This window comes from Micropterus salmoides, unplaced genomic scaffold, assembly GCF_014851395.1.
Source record: "Micropterus salmoides isolate LMB-PRFRI ecotype aquatic unplaced genomic scaffold, ASM1485139v1 Ms_hic_scaffold_16, whole genome shotgun sequence".
Lineage (NCBI taxonomy): Eukaryota > Metazoa > Chordata > Actinopteri > Centrarchiformes > Centrarchidae > Micropterus > Micropterus salmoides.
Window position 1 is genome coordinate 6,594,050 of NW_024040707.1, and position 26,833 is coordinate 6,620,882.

At 41.2% G+C, this 26,833-nt stretch overlaps 1 protein-coding gene across 4 annotated transcripts in view; it reads right to left on the minus strand.

Annotated features, from left to right (window-relative positions):
- Positions 1-2: 2 nt before the first annotated feature.
- nckap5l (NCK-associated protein 5-like) overlaps positions 3-26,833 on the minus strand; it is a 31,435-nt gene continuing 4,604 nt past the window's right edge. Inside the window, exons 1-13 of one of the 4 annotated variants that reach the window (XM_038721842.1) lie at positions 24,845-25,118; positions 22,351-22,436; positions 12,948-13,088; positions 11,752-11,820; positions 11,612-11,650; positions 11,386-11,505; positions 9,630-9,722; positions 6,442-9,353; positions 4,990-5,119; positions 4,629-4,701; positions 3,461-3,739; positions 1,975-2,126; positions 3-1,299 (exon numbers count right to left, since the gene is read on the minus strand). In XM_038721842.1, coding sequence (XP_038577770.1) covers positions 1,039-1,299; positions 1,975-2,126; positions 3,461-3,739; positions 4,629-4,701; positions 4,990-5,119; positions 6,442-9,353; positions 9,630-9,722; positions 11,386-11,505; positions 11,612-11,650; positions 11,752-11,820; positions 12,948-13,088 — 4,269 coding nt within the window. In that variant the 5' untranslated portion in view covers positions 22,351-22,436; positions 24,845-25,118 and the 3' untranslated portion in view covers positions 3-1,038. Of the gene's footprint in view, positions 1,300-1,974; positions 2,127-3,460; positions 3,740-4,628; positions 4,702-4,989; positions 5,120-6,441; positions 9,354-9,629; positions 9,723-11,385; positions 11,506-11,611; positions 11,651-11,751; positions 11,821-12,947; positions 13,109-22,350; positions 22,437-22,661; positions 22,834-24,844; positions 25,119-26,833 lie in introns of those variants that run through there. The other 3 variants (XM_038721845.1, XM_038721843.1, XM_038721844.1) reach the window with 3 other exon arrangements.

Consider the following 26,833-nt stretch of genomic DNA (forward strand, 5'->3'; position numbering starts at 1 on the left):
ACTAAATCAAAACATTTTAATTAGAAAGTTGAAAAACGGCAGTAGGTACATAGGACCTCTATTGGCTAGGGAATGAACAGCAACAGATGTCGAAATACAAGATATGAACATAATCTACTAAGCGAGGAGACTGCAATTTTCACAGAAAGATTACAAAAAAAAAAAATGATGACTGCAAACATTTAAAAATAAATAAATAATAGAAATACATTTTCATTGAATAGTGTAGCCATTTCTCTTTATCTATGTTATTATTGCTGGTATATTACCTTTAAATGTTTTATGATTTAAAAACAGACATATTCCGACAACCTTCCTTGGTCGCAAAACAATATCAACATGATCAATAAAATCGTTTATACATTTAAAATTGTGATGCATGAGTTTAGCGATAAAGAATCACAGACATGAACATTCAGTTTTTTTTCCTTTTTTAAAAGAGCTCCATGTGTTTGTTTTTTTTCCTTTCTCTCAGTACATTATATGGTGAAATGAAACCAATAACAGAACGGATGTATTGATACAGTACGTCAGCAATTTAAATGATCAGCGCTTCACTGCTTCCTTGACGGACACAACAAAGATCAGAGAAAAACAAAACAAAAGACAGGTTGCTGAGTAACAACCAGGAGTGACGACTTTTGTGCTAATCATTAGCTTAGCCATGCGTTTTTGTAGTCCTGTATACATGAAGAATTAAAGAGAAGTGTCCGCAGTCAAGTCTGATTGTGAAAAAGTGAACAACGTATACTATCTGGGGTGGCTTTTGGCTTCATGTTTATTGGGAATCCTGAGGAGAAGTCTTATCGATCCATCTTTCCAGTTGCAACAGAGGAACAGCTGATGAGACGGCATCACCACAATACTCTTGCGACCAACGGGGCACAGTTTCTTTTCCTCACAAGGTGGCGGCGGGTCAGCAGCGGCATCACAGTACAGCCAGCAACCAGGAGATGCGTTCAGAGCGGTGTTAGGTCTTATTGTCTGCGGACTAGATGAGCATCCAGTCCTCTCCTTCCTCCCCCATCCTTGGCTGGATCATCCTTGGCTGCCGCAGGATGACAGACTGTCGTACAGAGAATCGCTGAGAGACTCGGGGGTCTCCAGGACCTGAGGGCGGCTTGGGGAGAGGGCTTCCTCCGGCCGCTCCCTGAGCAGCTCCAGTCCGGCCTCCCGGCTCACCTCGGGGACGCTGGGAGTGCGATTCTTTCCCCTGCGGCTAAGCCCCGACTGGGCAGGGACGGGCAGGCTGCCTGGGTCAGCCGCCCGGCTGGAGGAGGGACCGCCGGCCTTCACGCTCTGAAAGGATGCACAGAGGTGGGAAACATTTTAGGTCATGTGTTTCATCTTATGTAACGCCTTCAGGTGCAAAAAAAAGTAGGTTACAGAAACCATCCAACTGTGAATCTTTAATATTCAGTTGATTAATAATTTCTAAAGAGAGAATGGTTATGTGTTTTTACATTATGTAAGATGTGAGGGCAGATTTAAAAAACGTTTCTCTACTTTGAAAATACTTTTCAGTCTGTAGACTGTAAGTGACCGAGATATTTTCTTTCTGCATGCTCCTCTCAGACGTTTTTCAATAAGAATAGATAATCAAATAAAACAAGCACAATATGATGGCTATCATTTTGTTTCCATGTTGTAGATTTCAGTCTACTTGTCTGTGGAGGTGTCCTCCAGTTTTCCCCCTTTTTAAAGGTTCTTTTGGTTTAAAGACAGTGTGTCACATGCTGTACAGAATATAAAGCCCCTTCAGGCAAATTTGTAATATTGGGCTGTATAAATAAAAAACATGACAGAAAGCTTTCTTTTCCAAGTTATTAAACATTTAAATCAAGTTTATCACGACATCTTGAGCAGCAGAACACCCCTCCCCTGCAGATTTGAGCATGGAAAGCCACAAGATGGATCGGGTCAATTTAGCTTCATTTGAAATACATCAAGCTTGGATTTAACTACAATCCCAACCCCTCTGAATGGCGATCCAAAGGATACCGCCTCCTCCTCTTCCTCCTCCACTGCCAGGTAAACCTCTGCAGGTCCTGCTGGAGTCTTCAGGCTGGGGAAGGTCCAAGTCTTCGAGCGAGGGGAGAACATGTTCGCTCCATGAGCCTCTTTGTCTGCAGATGTGAGTGATTAAAAACACATTTTCATCTCATTTCCCGGCATCAGAGGGATTTTCTCATTTGGGTAATTTACTAAATAGAAGCACAAACACTTAAATCTAAATTCACCGTTCAAAGTGAGGAAGGTTTAGTGTTTATTGAAAATCTAAACTGTAGTTGTTGGTCCATCTATTGGATGGATTGCCATATTTTTTTGTAAAGACATTTGTGTTCCCCTGAGAATGAATCCCAAAGACAGTCGTTGACTCTGACTTTTCCTCTAGCACCACCATGAGGTTAACACTTTTGGTTTTTAGTGTGTCTAGATGTGGTAGAAAATGACTGTGTTGCCTGTTGAATAACTAAAACTGGGCATAGCAGCGGTTCAGACAAAGATTACAAGACCTTGGAGTGTCTTGAGATATGCTTGTTTTGGGAACTGGTGTTGACTGGATTTAGTTGATAGCTTAGGAATCATACATGCTCCTTTTTGTGACCTTATTTTCTTGTCCATCTAGACTAGTGGGGAAGGGATTACCAAGCACAAACCTACGTAGCCACCGCTGAGTTTTGCTAAAATGCATTCATTTTAAGACAACAGAGGCTGACAGGAGAGTGTTTTACATCACTGGGCAACTAGTGGTTTGATTTGATGCAGATATTCATGCTCATGCCCTGACTTCTAGCACCATCATCAGATCAAAATAAAAATGTCTTCAATACTTTCAACATTAAAAAACCCTCCCATCACCCTGAACTATACATGTTATGTTAAACATGCTAACACGCCAAAATGAAATATTAAATTTAATGATGAATCATAAAAAGTATATAAATGATTCATTATAAAACCAGAGACTAGATTTTTAAGATCTTACTGAAGAACAGAAGCACATGAACCAAACAATTTCTGCTGGCACGAAAGCAACTGCCATTATTAGCATATTTCTGTGTGACTTTCTTTTTCTTTTTTCTATTACACATTACTTGGTGGTGGTGGTTTAATGTGACAATCAATAGATCATTTTCACTATTTTTGTAAAGAACCCCATGTGTCCAATTTGGCGACGTGCTGAATCTCTGAGATGTCTTGATAGGCGTTGTTGCCCGAACGCAAGTATTGTTTCCTGGTCAGTGCCATGCTTCAGTTTGAGCTACGGTGTAAACACTAAGAGTATCCTTGTGTCTATAAATCAAACATTTTGTTATAGACTCACTGCTTTTTTGTATATTTGAGTGCAGTACAAGTTTGCAGACTACATCAAAGTACTCTATACCAAGTGTACAAAAGTACTACTTTGAAGGCTTTATAAAATAACTAAGTGTAAGTGCGGCAGTTTGTTGGGCACCTTCACGGATGACGCCGGCCGAGCTTCTCCCCTCCAGCATGGAGCCGTACTGAATGGTGGGAATCAGCTGTTTGTGAGGCACGTAGCACTCCTCCTGTGACGTCAGCTCTCTGTCCAGGGTGCGGGCCCGTCGACCGGCCCTTCCCGGGGAGCCAGAGCAGTGGTGCTCGGCCCCGGCCCTCATCTTGGACAGGCCCCGTCCTGCTGCACCGCTGCTGCAGTCGGGCAGGGGGAACGTACCGATGCCACTGTCCAGGGTGTACGTGGAAGCACCAGAACCTGCAGAGGAATGAAAGAAGAGGGTGACTGACTTAATTTAGGAAACAAACAAATACATTTACAAAAACGCACAAAGAAATTAAGAAGTAAAGGAATGAATTCCGCCTCTAAATCTATTTTCCTTGGGGGCGTGGCCTCATTAATTTACCTTCGACATGCTTAAAAAAAAAGAAGAAAAAAAAAAAAAGCTTTAATTAATAAAAGAGCCAATTAATTTCCCCTCAATATGCAAATTATATGTTTAAGTGAAACCCTTGGGGAAAATTTACTTTATAAGTAAAAGTACTCCTTTCAGAGTGTTAAACTGTTTTATATTAAATTATTGGATTGTTGCAATTGTAGCATTACCTTCTTCTGCGGGATTGTTAATACACACACACACACACACACACACACATACACACACACACACGTCGTAAGTTGATCATATGTTCTGTATGTAAAATATGTCACTGCAAATATTTCCTTTAAAATGTAGCAGAGTAGATGTATAAAGTAGAATAAAATGGGATTACTCAAAGTACAAATACCTTAAAATTAAACTTAGGTACAGTACCAAATGTACTTACCAGTACTGCAGATTTGGGATTGATTGGTTAATCTTGTTTAATGCCCAGTTTACTCACTGAATCCAAACAAACCAACTTGACTACTGCAGTATTAGCAGAGTTTTAAAATGTGTTCCTGTGATCCCACAGTGCTCAACCTCATTTTGTGTAATGTATTTACGCCCTAAAACACAGATTTTTGTAGATTTCTCAATAAATCTCTCTGTGGAATTCTTTATACATACATTCATTTATCTATTTCCAGTCTAGTTCCCACACACGCAACGCTTATAGGCCTTAAAAAAATGTGTGATATTTCTTCCCTGGCAGACTCCTCTTACCTGCGAAGTGTTGAGAGTGAACCGAGTCTGCCAGGTTTTCATCTGATGTGATCTTGCCGATTCTGTCTGATCCCTGCATGAAAGAACAACAAAGCAGCAGATGGAGGAGTGAATGTACCGAGAGTCAGCGCTTCACATCGGTATGCAGGAAACTAGTCTGACAAATAAGAAGCCAAGTTTAGGCTTGAAAGTCGATACGATGAAGAATAAATTTTTCTGAAAATTCGAGAGATTGATGCATTAAATGTAAGTGAGTCATGTTTTCATGTCTTCCTCCCTTGTCAGTTTCTTTTATCCCTACTGTAAATGTCCAAAATCTTGTCTGTCTAACCACAGAGAAACAAACAGCCACGTGCTGTACCTTCTCCATATCGTCACGGCTGGTGATGTGACCGATGACGTCGCTCTGCTGACAAAACACCGGCTTGGAGGTCTTACAGTCGAACGAGAGCCGACGCTGGGGCACGCTGATCATGTCCTTCCCGTCCACTCTACATTTAATCAAACACACGTTTCAATCTTCAGTTAAGATGTCCAAGCTTTACCTCACAAGAAGGAAGCCTTAACAGTGTCCTTCAATGCCTATTTTCCCCATTTTGGGAAATACACTTTGAAGCAGAGAGTTAGATGAGAAGACTGATACCATTCTGTACAGTAAATATAAAGCAACAAGTAGCAGCCCGTTAGTTTAGGTTAGGTTAGCATAATGACTGGAAACAGCTAGTCTGGCTCTGTACATAGTAACTAAATTTGTTTACAAGCACCTCTAAAGCTCATTAATTAATAGGTTTAATCTTGTTTGTTTAATCTGTACAAAACAGTCAGGAAAGCAGAACAAGGCTAACTGTTACTTCATCTTCTTCAGGGTTTTACAGTGGTTGACCCTTGACACATTACTGCCTCCTTCTGGATTTAATCTTCCTCAATGTCAATTTATTTTAAAGTCTTCTAATCAGTCTAGTTGCTCTTAAAAACACAAATATACCTTTATATTTTCACACTGGCCTCTACTCGCCCCGTTTTCCATAACTGTATCACCGGTCTTTCTTCTGTATGTTTTCTGCATGTTACTAGAATAATGTTTCACCGTCTCTTTTTCACTGATTCACTGACACTGATTGCAACGACCTGCCGACTTGCCACAATGAAAAGTGTATCTTAATGTGCCCAATTCTCAGCCTGCTTATAACTTGCTCTGTTTAGAGTGCTGCTTAATCCTAATAACGTTGACTTATTTTCCTCCACACTATACTTTCCCCTCTCTGACTCTGAAAATATAATACTGATTTCAACAATACCATTTTTTCATCTTTTCCTTTGTTAATTTGTCTGCCTTTCCATCTCCTCGGACACCTAAATGTGCTGGTACTACTCACATGAATAGCATGTTTTCTCTTGACTAACTGTACTTGAGTTGGTAAACAAAATTATATAAAGCAGATCCTAATGATTACATGTGGGATGACTCGATGTGAGTGCTGACACAGAATCACTACACAAGTAAAACTATTCAGTTCAGAATAACAAAAGACAAAAAAATACAACTCTTAGAAGCTGAAAACCGGTGAATTTTAGGCATTTTTGCTTAAAAAGTTACTTAGGAAGGATTATCAAAATAGTTTTCTATTGACTTTTACTATAAACTGACTATGAATCGACTAATTGTTTTCGCTTTGAGTACATTACACACATTAGAGTGGTATCGATCATCTCGTTTAAGACCAAGCCCTTTTCTCAAAAAGTCCAACTCTCCCCTTTAACGATTTGTTATTATAGCAGCCTTAGCATCCACTCGTCCTTGTTGAGTCCTCACCTGTTCAGCAGCTGTTGCATGAAGTTGTCAGAGCGCCCTCCCCTGTACATGACAGCCAGCTGTCCCTGAGCTTGGTCCATCACCACCTCACAGGAGTGACCCCTGCCTGACCTCTCCACATACGCCCTCTCCTCCTCCAGGGCCCTCCTCAGACCCTCGGCCTTCTCCATCAGAGTCGAGATGTTCAAACCTTCCACTCCTTCTTTACACCTGGTGGCCATTTTCACAGAGTCCCGGCCCACTGAGGGGATGTTGATCTTCCACTCTTTCTTCTCGTCCTTTGCTTTGGTCGCTTCGGTTTTGCGGCTCAGCGCAGGCAGCTTGCTCTTCTTCAGGCCGAACCAGCTCGCAATGCCGTTGGAGGCTTTCTGCTTGACCTCGCTGGCCTGCCCTCCTCTGTCCTGCTCCTGGAGCTTCAGCATGTTCTCCTCGATGCCCTTCATCACCTTCTGCTCGATGGCAGATTGCGGGCTTGGTACCGGCTGCAACGGCTTCTCCCCTTCAGACACTGGAGGTCTTGGAGGAGGCGGCGGCAGGCTGTCTCCGTACATCGGATTCTTTTTCCCTTTCCCGCTGATCTTGGTTCTCTCCTCTGATTTGGACGAGTAACGCGGGGCCTCTGAGGGCTTCCCCCCTCTGTGGACGGACGGGCCCTGGCAAGGTTTGGACGGCGACTTTGGGGGGATTTTGTTGGGGCTGTTGCTACTGTGAGGACCAACACCTGGTTTAAGGTTATAGGCCAGATTTAGGGAGCCAGGACACTTAATGTTGTTGCGTAGTACCTGCGGAGCATCTGTGTTGGGGGACGGCAGACCTATTTTGCTCTTAGAGCCTTCTGTCTTGGTCACACACGGTTCTTGTTTAACCACCACGGGACCAGGAGGCTGAACTTTTACTGCCTGTTCATACAGCTGAGATGACCCCGGGTACTTTAAACCACCGCTACTACTTTTGGGTTTACCATCCAAAGAGTCTGAGTATTTTGAATGTCTCTGCTCCTCTTTAAGGAGCTCCATGGGCCGCTCCGCTGTTTTACTCCTTTCATCCACGTAAGTGCCCTCGTTCACCGTGTCCACGGACCTGAGACCGACTTGTAAATCCTCAGAGCTCCTCAGCTTTCCCAACGCAGCCAGCCTGTCTTTGAAAGCGTGGTGACTGGAATCAGCCTGGGCTCTCGCTGCCCCGGCCACAGGCCTCTTGGGGATGGAAGAGGAGTCGCTCCTCCTAGCTGGAGGTGGAGGCGGCTGCTGGGCGACCTCGGAGCTCTGCACAATAACCTCCCTTACATCTGCCTCCTGTTTCTCTCTGGCATGTGAGTAGTTGGCTCTGCCCTGAGCTTTGCTGAGGGCGGATGAGTTGGGCAGGCTGTGATGGTTAACCCATACTGGGCTGTCCGAATCCTCCTCATCATCTGATGTGGACTCTGACGTGGACGAGGACGACTGTTTTCGTTGAGGAAGGGGGTTTAGGACACTTTCTGGTAGCGATTTAACGAGCTTCCTCTCACCACCGTTTGCCTTGGTTTGGGATGGAAGTGTGGTTCTTTTCTCGGGGCCCTGGGTCGGTTCCTCGTCTCTAGAGTTGATAGACATATTACAGACATTTTCATAATGAGGGACCCTCTGAGATACTTTGGATGAGGAGGAAGGAGCGCCCGTCCTTGAGCCAGCACTGGCTTTAGGTGTTGAGAGGCTGTAGCTTATTTCCTTAACGGGCGGGGTGCAGACGTCTTCGGGCTGTGGAGGGGAGGTTGGGGCTGAGTGTGTGGCGGGGTAGGACTCAGACCTGGAGGGCGGTGGAGGGGGCTGCCTGCACCTTTCTGTGGTGGTGGCTCTGCGTGTGGGAACAGGAGAGTGGTACACCTCGTAGTTGTTGGTGCGACAGGGGATCCTGGAGCTGCGGGTGAGTTGGGGGCTCAGACGGACAGCAGAGGTCGAAGCCTGAGACTTCTCCCCCATCGAGGGAATCTTCAAGAACTTGAGCAGTTTGGACGGGGAGTTGATGGCGGCGGCTTTGACATCGCTGAGGCAGGAGGGGCTGGGGCTGACGGAGGCACCGGCTCTCACAGAAGACGCCTCCTGATCTGTGCTGTCTTTCTCGGGGACGGCTGAGGGGTCATTCGACATGGCGCTGTTCATGGAGGAGAGCGCTAAGCCATTGTGAACGGCATCACTCGTCTCCATGTCACAGTGGGACATCTGTGCGCTCTCTTTCACAGAACTGGGCAGGTGGGATGTGGGACAGAAACCAGTGAGCTCTTCAGAGGCACTAGCGTTTAGACAACTCTCAGAGCTGTCCTGCTCTTGCTCCACTTCCATCACCTCCAGGCTCTGATCGGCTGCTTCTGTGATTGAGGAGTGGGCGGTGGCGCCTGCTGGTTGCTGGTGGGCTTCATTCTTGGTGCATTGTTTAGATGAGGGAACAGACTCCACTGTTCTGCTCTTACTGTGACATTCGCTTATAGCAGCTGCAGGAACTACGTGGCTCTGGGTGGCTGAGTTGGCTTTTGAAGGACTACAGACGTGGTTGCATGGCTTTGGAGGACTGTCTGGGCTCCTCTTGCAGTGTAAACAACAGGTGTTCTCTCCCTCACACTTCACTGCCCCGTTGACATGCTGGTGTGCATCAGTGTCAGAGCAGGAGCAGTGGCAGTGTGTCTGGTGGGGTTTGCACTGTAGTGGAAGGGGGTCCGCAGTGGCCAAAACAGCCTCTGTGGACATGAGCACCTGGCTGTAGTCGCAGAAAGACAAGCTCGCAGTAGACGGGTGAAACTTCAGGGGGTCCGTCTCCTCCATCTTGCGAAGGACCTCCAGGATGTGTGCTTTCTTCTTGAAGAAGGGAGACAGGGCCTCCATGGAGGCGGCAGGGCCACGAGGACCCGGGGAGGCATGTTGTGTGCGGTAGCCATTTCCCTTTGGACAGAAAGAGATCTCTATCAGCAAACAATTCACTGCTGACGCTTCAAGAGCCAAACAATCCAGTTCATCAAGACCTTTAGAGCGTGTGCGTACAGGAAATGAGTGCAGGGCAGATTAGCTTTTTAAAGCACAATAGTTGAAATGTCAGCGTATGTTATGACATCACACACAGGTGGGGGTTGTGGTCTCATTCCGAGGCTATGATATAATCCCACTATTTCACTCTTAATGTTTGCTAAACCTTTGCTGCGCGGGCTTTGTAATAATCACCTTGGCTTGTGCTTCAGTCTGTGCAGGCTCCACCTGTTTGGCCGAGTCATTGTGCAGCTGTGCATTGTAGTCTGGGAGTGGTCCCGCCTGAACCTGTAACAGGAGATTCATGAGGCAATTATGATGACACTGTATACACTACAGGCTATTGTATACACGGACAACTAGCAGCTACATTGTTCCGGCATCTGCTGGAACAATGTAGAGCTGAAGTGAAAAGACGGAGATCCATTACTGGCTCACCAGCCATTAAAAGAATGAGGATTAAGTGAAGAAGAAATTAGCAGCAGCATCTGGACAAGAATCAGAGCTGTGCACTGATACACAGACAAGAGGTGGAAAGTACCTTTACTTCAGTACATTTTGAGGTATTTCCATTTTATGCTACTTTATACTTACTTACTCCACTGCATTTATCTGACAGCTGTAGTTACTGGTTTCTTTGCAGATTATGATTTTATTACAAACACATAATCAGCATATAAATATGATGCACTGTTATAGATTGAACTACCTTGTAGTTAAAGTAGTTTAAATGAGCTCCACCTCGACTGGCTACAACATTAAATCAAATACAGTGGAAATGATCATGTCTGTCCAGGTCAAATTAATCACTATAAGCAGATGATTTTTTAAACCAATTTTTTTCTATTTATTTCTTTCTCATGCAGATTACCATTGAATTGACATTTGTAAATTTATTTCATGAATACAAAGTAATGAAACTGACAGCTTTGCTATTAACTGAATTTTATTGACCGTTTCAAAATAAAGTACTGCTGTTTCAAACACTTCAAATCACTGTACAGATTCAATTACTGTACTGTATGTAATTCAAATACACTATACAGTACAATACTGTATATAAAATATAGCTTACTGTAGTTCAACATATAATTAGCAATACCTAAAACAGTATTGTGTTATGTCAGTAGTGCATTGTAAACTTTTAATCAAAGCAGAGTCTGAAAACAAATGTATTCATAAAATATTGAGATTTCTTCCCCATAAGTTGTCATGTATGAAAAGATCCCAAATTAACACACTACTGCTTGATAACTATAAGCGAATAATTAAACAGCAATTTTGTAGAAATGAATCTGTCCCAAACCAGAGTCTCTTTTTATTTCACTTCTTTCTCAAAACTTGGAGCCTACATTACCCACAATACCTGAGTGCCGACAGTTCAGTCGTGCTTTAGAATGGAAACAACCATAAAATAACATTTCTCTGATTCACTCCCTCTCTTCATTCATTCTCTAGCTCGCTTGACCATAGCTTCTCTCTCTCTCAAACATATGAACACAAACCAAAGGACGCTTCTTTGTATCGCTATTTTGAAACATGGACTGCAAGCCAGATGCAGACGTTGAAGCAGGTTACACAAAACAAACCAAGCAAGGACACAACTGGGAGAGAATCACAGTTTCAGCAATATTTCAGGCTTATTGTGGAGCAATTTGCAGTCTGATTGCCGGCTTATGTGATTTGCCACCACAGCATTACGTCAAGTTGCGTTTCTCCAAAATATGAATCCAACTTGTTTCACATATGCAACTATAAAGACACTTGTAAAATCTGTAAATAATATTTTCAATTCAGGATTGTAACTTGTAGTGGAATATTTTTAAATTGTTGTATCACTATTTTTAATTAATTAAAATGATCTGAATACAGAGGGGTTCAGAAAGTTCAGACAGTATATGAAGTCACAGTCAGTTATGAGTCATTACCAGAGTAAGTGAAGTTGATTTACCTGGTAGTGAGCAGTGGGGTGGTTGGGCAGTTTCTGCTGAAAAAGTTCACAAAGCGCTCTGTTCTGTCTCTCCAGGTCAAACACCAACATCTTCAACTTGATGCACTCCTCTCTCAGATCCTATTCAGCGACACAAAGTCGTAAAATAACTGACATACTTTAGTCTACGATGCTACAGATCGTTAAAATAATCCACACACAAAAGTCAAATGTAGCTCTATGTTACCTTTTGATTCAGCAGAGCTTGGACCACGTGGTTGGCCACCTAACGACAGCAGAGAACATTACATTTCACACATTTTAGAATAACTTTAAATAATTATCCTTAGTTGCTAAATGCATTTATATTCTGCAACATGAACTCACCTCATCCAAGCATCTCTCATAAGCCTCTCTCTGACTCTCGTTTGCCAACATCAGAGCAGAGTTCTCTGCCTGTGAAGAAAAAGATAAATAACAATAAAGTTATTTATGTAATGCAACAAAAAATAAAGTTGCATGTGTGAAACATTTGTCAGACACGAACATAGTGCAACAGTCCTGACATATACAATGCAAGCAAATAACTAACTGCAAACAAATAAAATCAGCCACTAACACAACACAGATGTTTTCATAATTATCCAACCAGAAGAACATGTCAGAAATGAAAGAATAGTTCAACTTTTTGAAGAGACTCTGGCACATAAACCCCTGTAAAATGGTTTTTACACTATGGTTTTTGTACGACTTTAACAAATGAGACACAGCGTGTTAATTAGTGAGCTTTAGAGGTACGAGCAGGTGGAGTTTGTTACCTTTGGACAGAGCCAGGTGAGTTGTTTCCCCCTGCTTTCAGTTTTAATGCTAAGCTAAGCTAAGAGGCTGCTGATTGTAGACGTAAGAGTGCAATCAATCTTCTCATCCAACTCTTGGCAAGAAAGGGAATGAGCATATTTCCCAAAATGTAAAACCTTTCCTTTAAAACATCTTATAATGAGCAATAAAACATGAAATGGCCTGCCTTTTGAGCTAACAGCAGTTTACCTGAATTAACTGTGCACACAGTTAAATTCTGCTTCACATTAGACTCTACACTGTGGTAGTTTTTCATGAGACAATATGTTCCTAATTCAAGTAACCTGTTATATAAAATAAAAACATGAATGAATGAAATAAAGTGTTAACGGCAGTTAATTTTACCAAAAAATGTTACAGCTTTTACAGTGACTATTGATGCCCCTAATGTGCAGGAATTTAAGATCGTGTGAATAAGTTATATTATTTTTTAATTAGTGTGAATAATTAGATTCCTTTTATATTGTTGTTCCTATGGTATTTTATACAATGGACAATTCAACAGAGAATTACATATTTAAATAATTATAAAAAAAAAATACATAAATAAAAGTTATAATCTATGTAAGTGATTCCTGTAGTTTTGACTGAAACAGAGGATGGGAGACAAAGATTTTCACCATCATGGCAAATTATGTGTCTATTTAAAGTGACAGTCATTTAACTTTTTGCAATTAATTTCAATTTAATTTGTCATGTAGAGTGTGTTTTGTTTTTTCACTCACCTCCAGCTCTCTAAGTCGGTCCACAAGCTCACTGCTGTTGTCCTCCAGGTACGACTCCACATCTCCCTCCTCGCCTTCCTCGTCTGAACCAAAGTCCTCATCACACATTCTCTGTTCTGCCTCATCTGACATTGTTCTCATCTGAAACACAGGAGGCGACACTGCAACAATCACCGTCACAATCCAGCAATTAAACGTTTGCTTCTTGAAACAACACAAGGCATAATACATCAGCTGCTCTTGAAAGTTACCAATACTATGACAATATCCTCTTTTTCTAAGTCACAACACATGTTCTTTTATATTAATAGTATATTCTTGATGCTCTGTGCTGTAGCTACAATTGCTTCTGTATACTGTTTAATGTGTCATTTCTGATTAAAGTCACATACTGTATGCATCTGATCGGATCTGGGTCAAACTGTAATTACAAACAGATATTGTAGTAGTTGGTTGGAGACCTCACAGGTAGGTTGTCACAAGTCATTATGCTGAGCCCGTGAACCGACCTACAGGTAACACTGATTCATTCGTAAGTCAAAGAAATGTCAGGGCATTGTGAAAAATGTTAGGGTTAACATCCCAGAGCCCAAGGTGAGATCTTAAATGGTCTTGTTTAGTCCAACCAACAGTCCAAAACCCAAAGATATTTAGTTTACAATGATATAAATAACAGAAAACCGCAAATCCTCAGAAGAAGGAAACTGCCATAAATTACTTAATAATAACAGCCACAATTCATAATATTTATTTGGTGCTTTCAAAAAAGGTACTCAAAGCCACTTTACAAGGTAAAAATCTGAGGTTGCGGGTGGGAGTTTGACAGTATAGGAGGTCAGTGAGGCAGTAGGAAGGGGCAAGGTTATTGAGAGCTTTGTAGGTGATGTGGAAGATGTTAAACTGGATTCTACGTCAAATTGTTGACGATTCATTTTCTCCATACAAACCAAAAGAAACACCAAACATACCAGTTAACTGAGCGGAGGTCTGCTTCACATCAGACGCTGTTCTCATCTCCGAGACTGACGTTAACATTACCGCCATCACATTCTGTTTATACTCTGTTTATCGGACAGCCACGACATTTCCTCTCAACACGCAACACATCTACAGCGCTGCAGACACTGCGGAGCTTGTTGCCGACTCTACATCCCTGTACCTAATGTATATTGAGGATTACTGAGCACATTAATCCATCCATCCTGCATTGTTTCAGATACACAGACTGTGTAGAAAGATAAGCTTCTGTGTTCATATTCCTCTTGCTTTAGGGTCTGCAGCAGCTTCAACGAATCCACAGCTCATTCTGCAGCACCACGCTGAGCGCACATGCTGCCTGAGTCTGTGAGCACTCTGCACTGCAGGACATATGGCTGAGGATCAGTCTAGTAGGCATGGCTCCAGGTGTAGGGGTGTGCGCGCGTGTGTGTGTGTGTGTGTAGCAGTGCACTCAAGGGCCACGAGGGGAAGTAGTGTGTCGACGTGGACCCAGATCCAACAGTCACATCTTAAGGAGTCATTAGAGCGGATGAGACGAGCCCGATTCTGTGGCTGGAGACCAATCAGGAACTAGCACAGTTTACAGTTGTCCTGACTTGGACAGGTGACACAAACACACACAAACCAACCACAGCGTAAATGTTTACAGAAAACATTCAAATATTTAGAGGGCTGGGTATCCAATACTTCAATATTTTAGCATGTACCAACAAAAATGCTTTCCTTTCTTTTTTTAGCTGTGCTTAAAGTTCCAATTGACATCCTATATCTTTTCCATTGTCATTAAATCCCATGAAAAGATCACAACCAACAACTGATTGATACTTCTAACTAGGGCTGGATGAAAGGAAAGAATTTCATATCATTCGATATCGATAATTATCACGATAAATGTCAAATGATTATTTCCTTCAAGTTTAATGGGTGATTTTTGCTCCTGAGTGAAACCAGATGGTTATTTGTGTGGTTATACTTTTATTTATGGTCAGAACATGAAGAACAAACAAAGATTTGTCTGTGTATCCAAACCCTGATAAATTTTATTCCTCTGTGCCAAAACTATTGTAAACACATCACCGAGCCACAGTGTTGCACTGGGTGACATGTTCCTTTATAAGATGAACACACACTGTAGTTCATTTTGACTCAATCTCACATTCATCCTGCATTTACTGATTTAATTTGCCCACAAACACGTGATCCATCAGCAGACACGGAGCAACACTACGTTCATCTGATGTCACCTTTGAGGTTACCTGGTGAATCCAATATTCACTCTCCTTTTAGCGCCGTTATTTAGTCTCCACCAACTCCTGAGGGAAATATCCGTCTCTTTAGCTGCTAAATGCTCCAGCATGTTCACCAGCTGGTCCCTAACAGCAGTTAGTGTACACTGGTTTCATCAGAGCTTCGGACGCTAAAAAGCGCTGTAGAGCTGCGCTGCAGAGTCTGGTGATTCTCAGTGGGTTCATCACCACAAGTGACCCTTTTCACATGCCAAGCTGTCATGTGATCCATTGTTAGTTTATAAATATACATACAGCCACTTTAAAGATTATGTCTTCAGCCAGAATAATGGGTCCTGATGTCACATACAGAGAAGGGAAGCTTTGAAATATTGAAAGACACAATGTTGGTGGTTTTGATCTTTTCATGAGATTTGTTGACAATAATAAAAAAACAGAATAACGGCAGCTTTTTCCTTAAAATTGAAAAAAGGGTTTGTATGTAAACATTTTTTATAGTCGTAACTGTGAAGTAGAGCTGCAACTTATAGCAGATTCATTCATTCAACAGAAAATTTTGATTATCAATTAATCATTTAGGTTAATTTTCAGGCAAAAATGCCAAATGCTTTCATTGGTTTGCTTGTATATCTTGTTTTACATGAAATTACAATATAGACATTTGAAGACATCAACTTGGGCATCTGAAAATGTTTCATAATGTTTTGATGTTTTATAAACCAAAAGATAAATCAAGAAAAATAAGCAACAGATTAATGTGTAATTAAAAATCATCATCATTAGTTTCAGCCCAATTTGTCAAATAAAATGCATCATGTTGGCTTTGAAACAGAAATTCAGGATTTCTTATTGGCACTGGTGTCAAAAAATAAAAACTGTACAGAATGCATGCAAGTATGAAACTCACTATGGTCAATAGCTTCAGTAGTTTCATAAGAAATCAGTAGAGCGCTGCCAGGCCTTGTGTAACTGGAGCTGTTTGCGAAGCGTTTACAGGAAGATTATCGAACATCACTGGCCTGTGGATTGTGAACCCTCCCTGACTGACAAGCCTAAGCAGCACCATCCAAAGTGTAGGCAGCTTATTGAGCTGCGATTGACTAAACACAGCCAAATCTACACGTATAATGGAGGGCTGATCAATGCAGCCCATCTAAGAACGGAAGCAGATTTTAGCCATCCGTTTGACCTTGGATACAGGAACAATACAGAGTGGTTATAAATACCAGCTTTTCTCTTCACTAATGCACATTAAAGCTCTGGGCAGCACGGCAGAGAAACACTTCACTCTGTGTTAGCGAACATTCACATGGAAATTACAGCAGGGACCAAAAGACAACAAAAGTGAAGCTAAATATAACATGAATATGCGGTTCTGCCACCGCTGCTGCGGTTTCTTTTCATGTGCAGAGTTAACGTCACAAGCCTCACTGAGGCAATGCCACGAGAAAGAAGCATCTCTTAAAACAAGTTGTGTCCCATTTATCCAGAATCCAACAAGCCTTCACATCTAAAACAACTGCAGGATCTAAGTCCCATTCACGTACGATCAAAGAGCCGATCAACTGATGAAAGAACATGAGGGGGGTTCAGTCATTATTAATCACACAGTTCTCAGATCGGTGTGCTGTCAAAGAACTGATATTTAAAATAGCACAGTGAGAGGCTTAGGTAATAGTTTTGTCCAACCAACAGTCAGAAAACCAAACACATTAAGCTAAATATAAAAACAGCAAATCCTAACATTGGAGAAGCAGCAACCAGAGACCAAACTGAACAGAGTTTTTATGCACAACACATCTGGAGGAAACTCCCAGAAATCTTTTGCTCCAAACCTCAGTTCTTTTAAATCAATGTTTAAAACTTTTAGTGAAATGCCCTTTAATAAATTAAATCTGGGATTACTTTGCCTCCTTTCACTATATACACTGTACATATTATTCTAGTTTTTAATTCTATTCGATCTTGTGTTTTTATCTTCTATCTTTTAAATCCTATTTATATATGTATTTTATATAACTTTGTGTTTTTCTTTCTCTTGTCTTAATAGCTTTTGTGTCTTACTATGTGCAGCACTTTGAACAGCAATGTTGTTTGAAGTTGCTATATACATAAACTTTCCTTAAAAGCCATTGAAAACATTCTCTCAAATTTTAAATATGTCTATGCATTAAATTCTCATCTTTAGGTACTATTTATTAAGTGTTTATCAAACCTGAGCTAATCTGCTCCATCTGGACGGTGTGGGTGTATTTTGATTCAGGGCTGCAACTTACGATTATCATTATCAATTAATCGGACTATTATTTTCTAGATTAATCGATGAATCATATTGTTTATGAAATGTTTGTTTTTAAAAAAAAAAAAGGAAAAATATGCAGTTAACGTCCTTATATTTGTTTTATAAGAACAGTCCAAAACCCAAAGACATTCAGAAAAGAAAAGAAAAGCATTCATCTGAGAAACCAGACAATGTGTGGCATTTTTGTGACTAAACAATGCAGCTCTAATTTAAGTTTTTTATGCTGTCTGTTTCTTTTATATTTCATCTTCATGCCTTTTTATGTCTTCTGTTCAGCACTTTAAATTGCCTTGTTGTTGAAGGGTGCTAAACAGAAAGAGAAAGAGAGAGAGAGAGAGAGCTGCTGGCTGCTTTGTAAACTGCAATACTGTCATCATGGCGGTGGTTTCGGAGCCTGTGACTGGCTTGTATCGGTGCACACAGAGGCTCATTGACAGGGTGGAGGAGAGGGTCAATGTGTCCCAGTGGGGCTGCAGTGCCAGGGAGCTCCTTCCACAGAGCTCGGCTGGCAGACTTACAGCCGCTGGTGCTGTCAGAGGCCGACAGAGAGAAGCCACGAGGGGAATGCAAAGAGAGCTTATGTTGCTGCTCTGCACACTGCACTGTCAAGTGGTAGAAGTAGTATTCAGATCATTTGCTTAAGTACTAACTAGCACTGTAAAAATACAAGTCTGTTACAAGTGAAAGCCCTATATTAAACATTTCCTGTAAAAGTAATTCCTCAATGCAATTGAAAGATGTCCCCTGTGGCTTTTGTACTATAAAATATTCTCATCATCAGATTATTATTATGTAAAAGCAGGATTTTACTGTTGTAGTTGTTGAGGTGGAGCTCATTTTGTTGTAATGTTTGTTATGGATTAATCTGCTGATTATTATTATTTTATCGTTAATTGATTTGTAAAAACTTCCGAGAATAGTAAGAAATGCCGTCACAATTACCTAAGATGACGGCAAATGCAATGTGTTTTTCAGTGAGCTTAGCAATGACTGCCATCATTCATCACAACTGTGTCTATAAAACAAGTATTTTTGACAGCAGTTTTAAGTTTGAAATATTTCAGGGAGTAATGGAACGAGAAGAAGCAGTCACACTGAGCTGCAGCACACACAGTGATAAGACGTCAGCCCGCTGAAGTGAGATGCTTCGCTGAAGTGAGATGCTTCACTCTGAAGATAAAACAGAGCGGTCAACAATAGCGATGTGCAGCATTAATAAGCTGTGTTTTTGATAATTAAACCATTATTCAGGTACTTCCTCCAAATAAAATTATGAACCTGAAAATGAGCATAATATGACCACTTTAAAACAGCAGCAGTTTTGTTTTGCTGCCTGCAGAATTCTGGGACCTGTAGTATTAAACCACATATGCTGTTGCTTCAGTGACTGGGTATTGCCAAATAAAACAGGATTCAGGTGTTAAGGATTACAACTTTAAAAGCAAAGTACTTGAAAAAGTAAATGTATTTTGTTACATTCTTCAACCAATTATTTTTTATTCCTCCACTTTGGAATGATAAAATATTCAGAGGATATCTGTATTCATAAAAAAACAACCAAAAACAAAAAAAAACTATATTTGTTCATTATGACAAGGACCAGAGACTGATGTATGAATCTCACTCTCACATTCACTAAGGACAACGTGGGCTGTGCTTTTATTTTATATTACTAGTACATTTGTTAGACTGTTGTGTAATGAGAAACCGTAAAAGGGGCAAACATGGAGATAAATTTACTGCTGTGAAACAACCTGTGAAAACTGGTTGCGTGGAGTTTGTGTGGAGGTGTGTATGTAACAGTTTCTCATTTAGGTCTAATGAAAGACACTATCCAGATGCATTATGGGATATGTAGGACCCTAGGGTTTCTGATTACAGGCTAACGCCTAATTTCCACTGCATGGTACGACTCCGCTCGCTTTTGGGGCCAGGTACTTTCTTCCGTTTTATTTTCCACTGCAGATAGTACCCCCTCAAAGCAGGTGGGATTCTTTCCTGTTCGTAATAGTGACGCCGCATGAAACTACCATGACATTCTTTTCAAGGACACACAAAACACATGAACTCTCACCTTTCATCTGCAACAAAACAGAGGAACATGTGCATAATTGAACACGACGTGGTTTTGTGGGCTTTCGTTTAAAAAACTGTCTGGGAGTGAGTAAAAATATTTGCAGTGTTTTAACTCCACCTCTTAGTATCAGCTGACCCCAAAGAAAAGTACCAGGTATAATCCACAACCTTTGTCGATGGTAAACCAAAAAAAAGAACAATTCCAAGCGAGCCGAGCAGCACAATGCAGCGGAAACAAGGTATAAATGTCAGGATATCTCAGCCTCTGCAGCACAGATTTTTACCATTTGTTTTTTAAACTTTATGGAAGTACAATTGGTGGAAAAATATAAGCAAGATTGTGGATGAGAGAATCAAAAAGAAAATGAATGGTAAACATCATCTTTGATTGTGGGAGCATTTATCACTACTTTCTGACATTTTATAGACCAAATGATTAATCAATTCATTGAGGAAATAATTCTCAGTTCAATCAATAATGAACAAAAATAGTTAAGATACTATCACAGGGTAAGTTTAATGTGTAATGAGTAGGGATGGGGATGGATACCCAGTTCTAATATGTCTCAAAACCCGAAAATCAATAAGGGGTATCATCAGACTGCAGCCTCTGTCTGCTCTCTGTCGGCTCCTACATAAAACGTGTCTGTACATACACACACCCCCAGTGGCCAGCAGAGGGAGAGGCCTCGTGGTCGCGGTGGAGACGGTGAAGTTAAGTTGGCTCCAAACTACTCGAGTTGCCGGCTTTGCTGTGACAGCAACACTCGTTACTGTAAAGTCCTGGATATACTTGCTTTTAACTATGCGTTTGAACCCTTGGGCACAAAGCCGTTTGCGTCGCCGACGCCTGTCTACGCCTATACTTTGTTAAAAAGCAAGTATATCCAGGGCTTAAGTATGTGCAATAAAGCCTTTGCGAGTAAAAAGACAATATTTTATCTATACCTACACCTGTGTGTAGGGTAAACATGTAGAAAGGGCTCATTTAAACTGCTCTGTCCTCAGTCTCTCATCCTGTATGTTTTATACACGCACAGCTAACGTTAGCTTGGCATTAGCCAAATGTTACAAACAACTTAAATTGAAAGTAATCTGTCCGTAGCAGCCGCTCCTCCTTCTACCACACAACGTTACCTGCAGGCAGTGAATAACAGCAGAGAAGAGGAGGAGGAAGAACTGATACTGACTGAATCTTTTTTCTAAATGCCATTCAGTATTGTGATATCAGGTGTTGAATTTATTTGCTGTTGTAAACAATAATGTTGCTGCTCTAGAAACAACATTTTGTTGTATTTAAAATATTAAATTCTAATCCTATAATTAATTAAAAAAACAACCAGGCAGTTAATATGCACACTTCAATATTTGTCTATTTATTGCAAGTCATGTGTTATCTCAATTTATAACAATGTTATCCCACATTAAATATTTACATCTTACCGTGCAGGCCTACCTCATGCCCGTTGGGTCTGGTCTTATCAAATAACCATCACCAAATAATAGTACAGTATCGATAAAGACTGATCGTTAAGCAGTCTCATTAATGGTAAATTAATGATCCCCATCCCTAGTATTGAGTGTAATATTCTATCCTTTATGCTTACCCAATAATAAACAATCATGTTTGAACGTTTGCAATAAAAGTTTCTGTGACTATAAAAATGAAAAAAAAAATATACCACAGACTACAAGAAAGGGTGCTGTTATTGATATTAAAAAAGACAAACAGAAGCAAACCGATAAGTGTGGAGGGTCAAAGTCAGCACAGGGATTTTTGTTGTTTTTGATAATCCACCCTTCTCAAAAAACACAGCCACTAAATGCGACACTGCCAAGTGTAAACAAAGTGCAGCGAGGCTCAGCGTTCGCAGCTTAAAGCTCCATTCATGGAACAACACAGGGAGGATCATGTGTTCGACTCTGAGCCAAGTGAGCATGTGGTGCTTTTGTTCCTCCTAAAATGACTCAAATGGATACCTGTACATGAAGAATGTGAGCTGTGGGGACACTGGTGTGCATTCATCTGCAAACAAATAAGGTGCAACTTGTCACCAGAGGAAAACTAACATGTCATCTACTGAAAATAAACAGCCATGGTGTCCTTTAAACAAATTAGCCAGCAGTGTCTGCTGCAAGGTCGATTTAACTCTTTAATGGGTGAACACCACTAAGACATAAAGCTTTTAAAAAAAGATTTCAGTAAAGCAAGTTTCTTCCAACGGGCTTGATTCCGAACAAGCACAGAGGAAATCAAATGGGAAAGTGCTGTCAAAAGCAAATGTTTAGGTTTTTAACATTTGATCGGACAAAGCAAGGTCAATATTGATTACTCCATTGACAGAAAATAATTTAAATTAATGAATGAAGCAAAATCACAGCTTCTCAAATGTGATGATTTGCTGCTTTGTATCTCTGAATGCTGAATATCTTTGCGTTTTGGACTGTTTGGAATTGTTGACGGGAATTTTTCGCAACTGTCTGACATTTTTTATATATATATATATATATATATATATATATATATATATATAATTAATCAATCAAGAAAACAACTGGCAGATTAATTAAGAATGAAAAAAGTATAGTAACAATTATCACACCTTGGGTTCTGAGAAATTGTGATGGACATTTTCCATTTTTTCAACATTTATTATCATTGTTTAAAAGAAGACTGTATTCTGAAGATAATCAAAATGATTGTAGTTGTAGCCCTAAAGAAGTGATACATAAAAAAATCCCCAACCCCCAAAAATGAATACATAATGAGCAAACTCACCTGTGGTTTCAGCTCTCGTTGTGATCCTTGAAGAGGAGTCAGTCTCCTGTCAGGCACCTCTGTCTCCCAACAACAAAACCAAGGAGCTAAGGGAGAGAAAACACAAGGACACATTTTAATTAATAAACTCCCTGCCTCTTTCTTTCTGCACCAGGCTGTCTGGCGAAAAAACCCTCGGACATCTCTGCCAGTCCTACTTGTGTCTTAAATCATGATTTAGAAACCACAAGATTTGGCCGAGTGTAATGAGAGTTTGAAAAGATTTGACGGCGGGAGTTTTGGGTGGTCGGTTGGTTTGAGACCAATGTCACCTCTGTTATGGGCTGCGGCGGGCAAAGGCTGCAGCCTTCCTCCTATCTGCGAGTGAACAGGAAACCGGTAGGAGAGGAAGATGCTCCATTGCCCTCGGGAGATACCAGCACTCGGCAGACGCCAGCCATGCCAAGACCACAAGCCCCCACTCGGTTATCTCGCCCTCCTCCTCAGCCTCGCCTCCTCTCGTCTTTCCTTTCATCTCTGAGTCATTGTAAAGTGTAATGAAAGAAAGCTGGATGAATAATTCAGCAGATACAGCATTTAAGAACTCCCCTTTTATGTCTTTCTGATAACTCAGGACACGCAGAATTTACACATCGAGTGCCACACAATGATTTTTTTTGTTTTTAGTCCAATATGGGATTCCCATTAACAGAGTTCCCTGTTAATTATGTTCACTTTATATAAACCCTAAATCGGACACCACGTCTGCTGCAGCGTCTCTTCAGCCGGTGTTTTGTCTGATCACTTCAGGTATGTTTAGGTGGCAAGCTGCAGCATTAACTCTTCATTTACAAAAGAGGTCTACAGGGAAACAGGGTCTGATCCGTTTAGATCTTGTCAAACTAAAATGGGATTAGAGGTGTTGAGCATCTGCCCCCTCAATCTGGGTTTTAATAGAGCAAGAGCAGATGATCCGGTCTGACAGTGTCCTCCTCGGTACACCTGGTCCTGGGAAAGGAAACAAGCCGCGATCCGTGTCATGAGGCAAGATCACAAAGATGGCAGATCACAGAGCTTGAAAATAAAAAGCACATGAGACCTCGACGATTGCACAGCGCCAATATTTAATTCACAGACGACAGTCTTTGATTTTAGACGGCTGGATGCTGAAAAAATTACGAAATATTGAGTGAAGGAAATTCAGGTATTTAAAAAGAGGTTTGGTGAGATGCTGCACATGGAGGATGAGTAGATAAGATTTCATGAAATGAGGGCAAGACTGGGAAGAAAAAAAAAAAAAAACTATTTCAAAGGCGACTCAGCCGAAGAAGAGAGAAGAAATGCACAAAAGCTTCTTAAATCATGTCAGTCGCACTCTTGGGGATTTGGTATAGGCAAGGCCGTCTCAGGATATGTCAAACACCACCCTTTCCATCTGCCAATCGCAAAAAGGCACAGATTAAAGTTCTTGCTGTGTAGGCAAAGTGTGTAGGTGGAAGATGTAAACAATGTGACAAAAATATAAATCCTCACATGGTTGAATTAAAGAAGATTGGGGAAGACTGAATCTTTCACCCCCCAAAAAAATGTAGGCCAATGTCTGTTTTTTGCAGACACACTATTACCAAACGATTGTCTGCATCATTAACAAAGATGTAGATAAATATCAAAGAGGAGGAGAGATGTGGGTGAGACAGAATCAGGCTGGCGCACCCCCCTCTGCGCCGTTTCCTGTCTGATGTTTGGCTATATGAACCGAGACGAATCGTACACAAGCAATATTTGGGATGAGGAGCGGAGGCAGTGGAGAGGAGTTGGGGGAGGGGGTATGGAGGAGGGGAGCTCCCTTCCCAAAAGGCCTGAAAGGTTGGATGTGCGCCATGTATGTCTGAGAGCAATCAAACTGAAACACAGGGATCCTTTTTAAATCTGTGCCAGGCAACCTCCACACCCTGAAAGGAAACACATCATGGGTCCTCCATCTCCGATACAATGCAAACTGTGTTGTCAACATTGAGGCTGCGCTGTCCACCACCACCGTACACGTTTGGCAGATTTATGACACATTGTTAGCTACAACCAAAACAATCCGACACGATTCTGTGGTTGCTCAGGCCAAAATAAAAAAACGAAGCTGTGCGCTAGCAGTGCTCAGTTTGCTGCTGTCCTGAAATGTAAGCTAGCCCACGGACATTAATGCTAATCTAAACACACACACACACACAGCAGATCAGACCTGCCCTGTCCTGAGTGTCATCTCAAGTCCACTCATGTCAAGTCAACACCATAAAACCTCACAAAACATGTGTTCCCTCACTGTCACATCACTTAATTCTCAAACAATTCTCAAGTAAATATGGGCACTACTGCGGCTTCATTTTGACACAGAAACGCCGTCACAACAGGCAGATGCAGCGAGAAGCCCAGAAAACACCATGTCAGCCGTTGAAATTCAAATCAGGTTACTGATTTACAAATCCCCCTTCGCTAAAGCACACATTCTGGGTCAGCTCACCTTGCTCCCGCTGCCTTTTCAGTCATCCAGTCAGCACATCCGAGATCCCCTCACAGCAGAATGAAACGTAAGGCACCAGAGGAACACAAGAAAAGAGAGCGACAGAAAAAGGCCACAACCTTACATGTCTGTTTTCCGGCCGCTGAGAGGATTATTTTCCCCCCGTTAAAAGTGCCGTCACCCTGTGAGTGTGGCGAGGAAGCCGGTTTCCTCTATGCTATAGCTAGAAAAGGCCTGTCCTTGGGCATGTGCATTGTGTGTGTGTCTGTGCTGTCTGCAGAGGCTGCCGTGTCTCCCATTGTTCCAGGGTGAGTGAGGCAGGCTTCCTACTCCAATAGACCCTGCCTACTACAACAGCTGTGGACCAGCCCCCACCTCTCTGCTGCTCTGGTTCTCCAACTCCCCTCCTCCTCCTCCTCCTCCTCCACCACCAACTCCTGCTGCTGCTGATGCTAAACATTAACCCTGCAGCTGCCGGCTCAGGACATAAAGAGGTGGAGAGGGGGGTTGTGTTTCAAAAGAGAGCCTACCATGTAACGGACAAAGGAACGTAACAGAGAGAGGATATCCGACAGCCGGGCTGAACTGACAGGCATTCAGTGCCCTAGAAAAAAAGAAAAAAAAAAAATACTACAGGCTCTGAGCTAAGAGGATTGTCTTTCTCAATCACACTGGTGGTAAGTGTTGAACTGAGTCCTGTGAGACTGCGCTGAGGAGAAGAGAAATCACTGGAGATCCAAATTCATTCACAACAGGAACTCTAGTAAAACTAACCGTAACTGTTATTTTCATGATCAGCTAATTTATTTGGTCCATAAAATGCTAGAAAATAGTGACATAATTGTTTCCTAAAATCAAAGAAAAGTTATAAATGTTCCACTCATAATTTAAAAAACACAACAAAAACTGATCTAAGGGATCTGTGTCAAGATTGTTTGTTATTTATGTATAAAAAAAATGTACTATCATCAGATATATCCTGGTGACAAGCTTAAGTGAAAAGCAGAAAATCTTACATTTAAGAAGCTGAAACCAGCAAATGTATGGCATCTTTTAGGGCTGAGCAATTAATCAAAATTTTAAATCAAAATCACAATATGGCCTACTGCAATTTTCAAATCACAGGAGGCGCAATATTTGTTAAAGGTTGTGTCAAAATACCATTTTAAATTAAATATTGTCTTGATGCAGAGATGTCCTGGCCTATACACCATATTATAGAGACTTAAGAAAACATCTTTGTTTGGTAGAGATCCCCGCAAAAATCACACCAGTCATTCCCCCAGTATCGCAAATCATATCGCTATCAGTCAAAATAAATCACAATCAGAAATTTTTTCAAAATCGTTCAGCCCTTCCATCTATGCTATTCCAAAATGATTCACACTATGTAGGGTTGCGACTGTTTTCATTATCAATTAATCTGGAGCTGCAACGATAGCCGATTGGTCAAAACGACAGAAAAACTACTATTTTGATCTAAAATGTGATGATTTGCTGCTTTTCTTTGTTGTATCTGATTGTAAACTGAATATTTTGAGAGTTTTGGACTGTTTGCAGCATGATCATCTCGGGCTCTGGGAAATTAGTTGTCACCTTGCACTATTATCAGATCTTCTACAGAGAAACAGATACAGAGAAAATGAATGGCATATCAATCAATACTGAAAATAATTGCTAGTTGCAGCCCTAGATGAATCTGCTGATTATTTTATTGATTGGCCCATAAACACTTTTCTAACACCTGTCTTAAGTGCGTGTTTTGTCCAACCAACAGTCCAAAACCCAAAGATATCAAGTTTTATATCACATAAAAAAAAAAGCTGGAACTAGTCAATATTTGGTATTCTGCGCCAGAAAAATTGAAAAATGTACTTCATAGTTTCCCAGAGCTCAATGTGATTTATTTAAATTGCACGTTTTATCTGACTAACGGTCCAAAACCCATAAAATATTTAGTTTACAATCACACATAACAAAGGAAAGCAT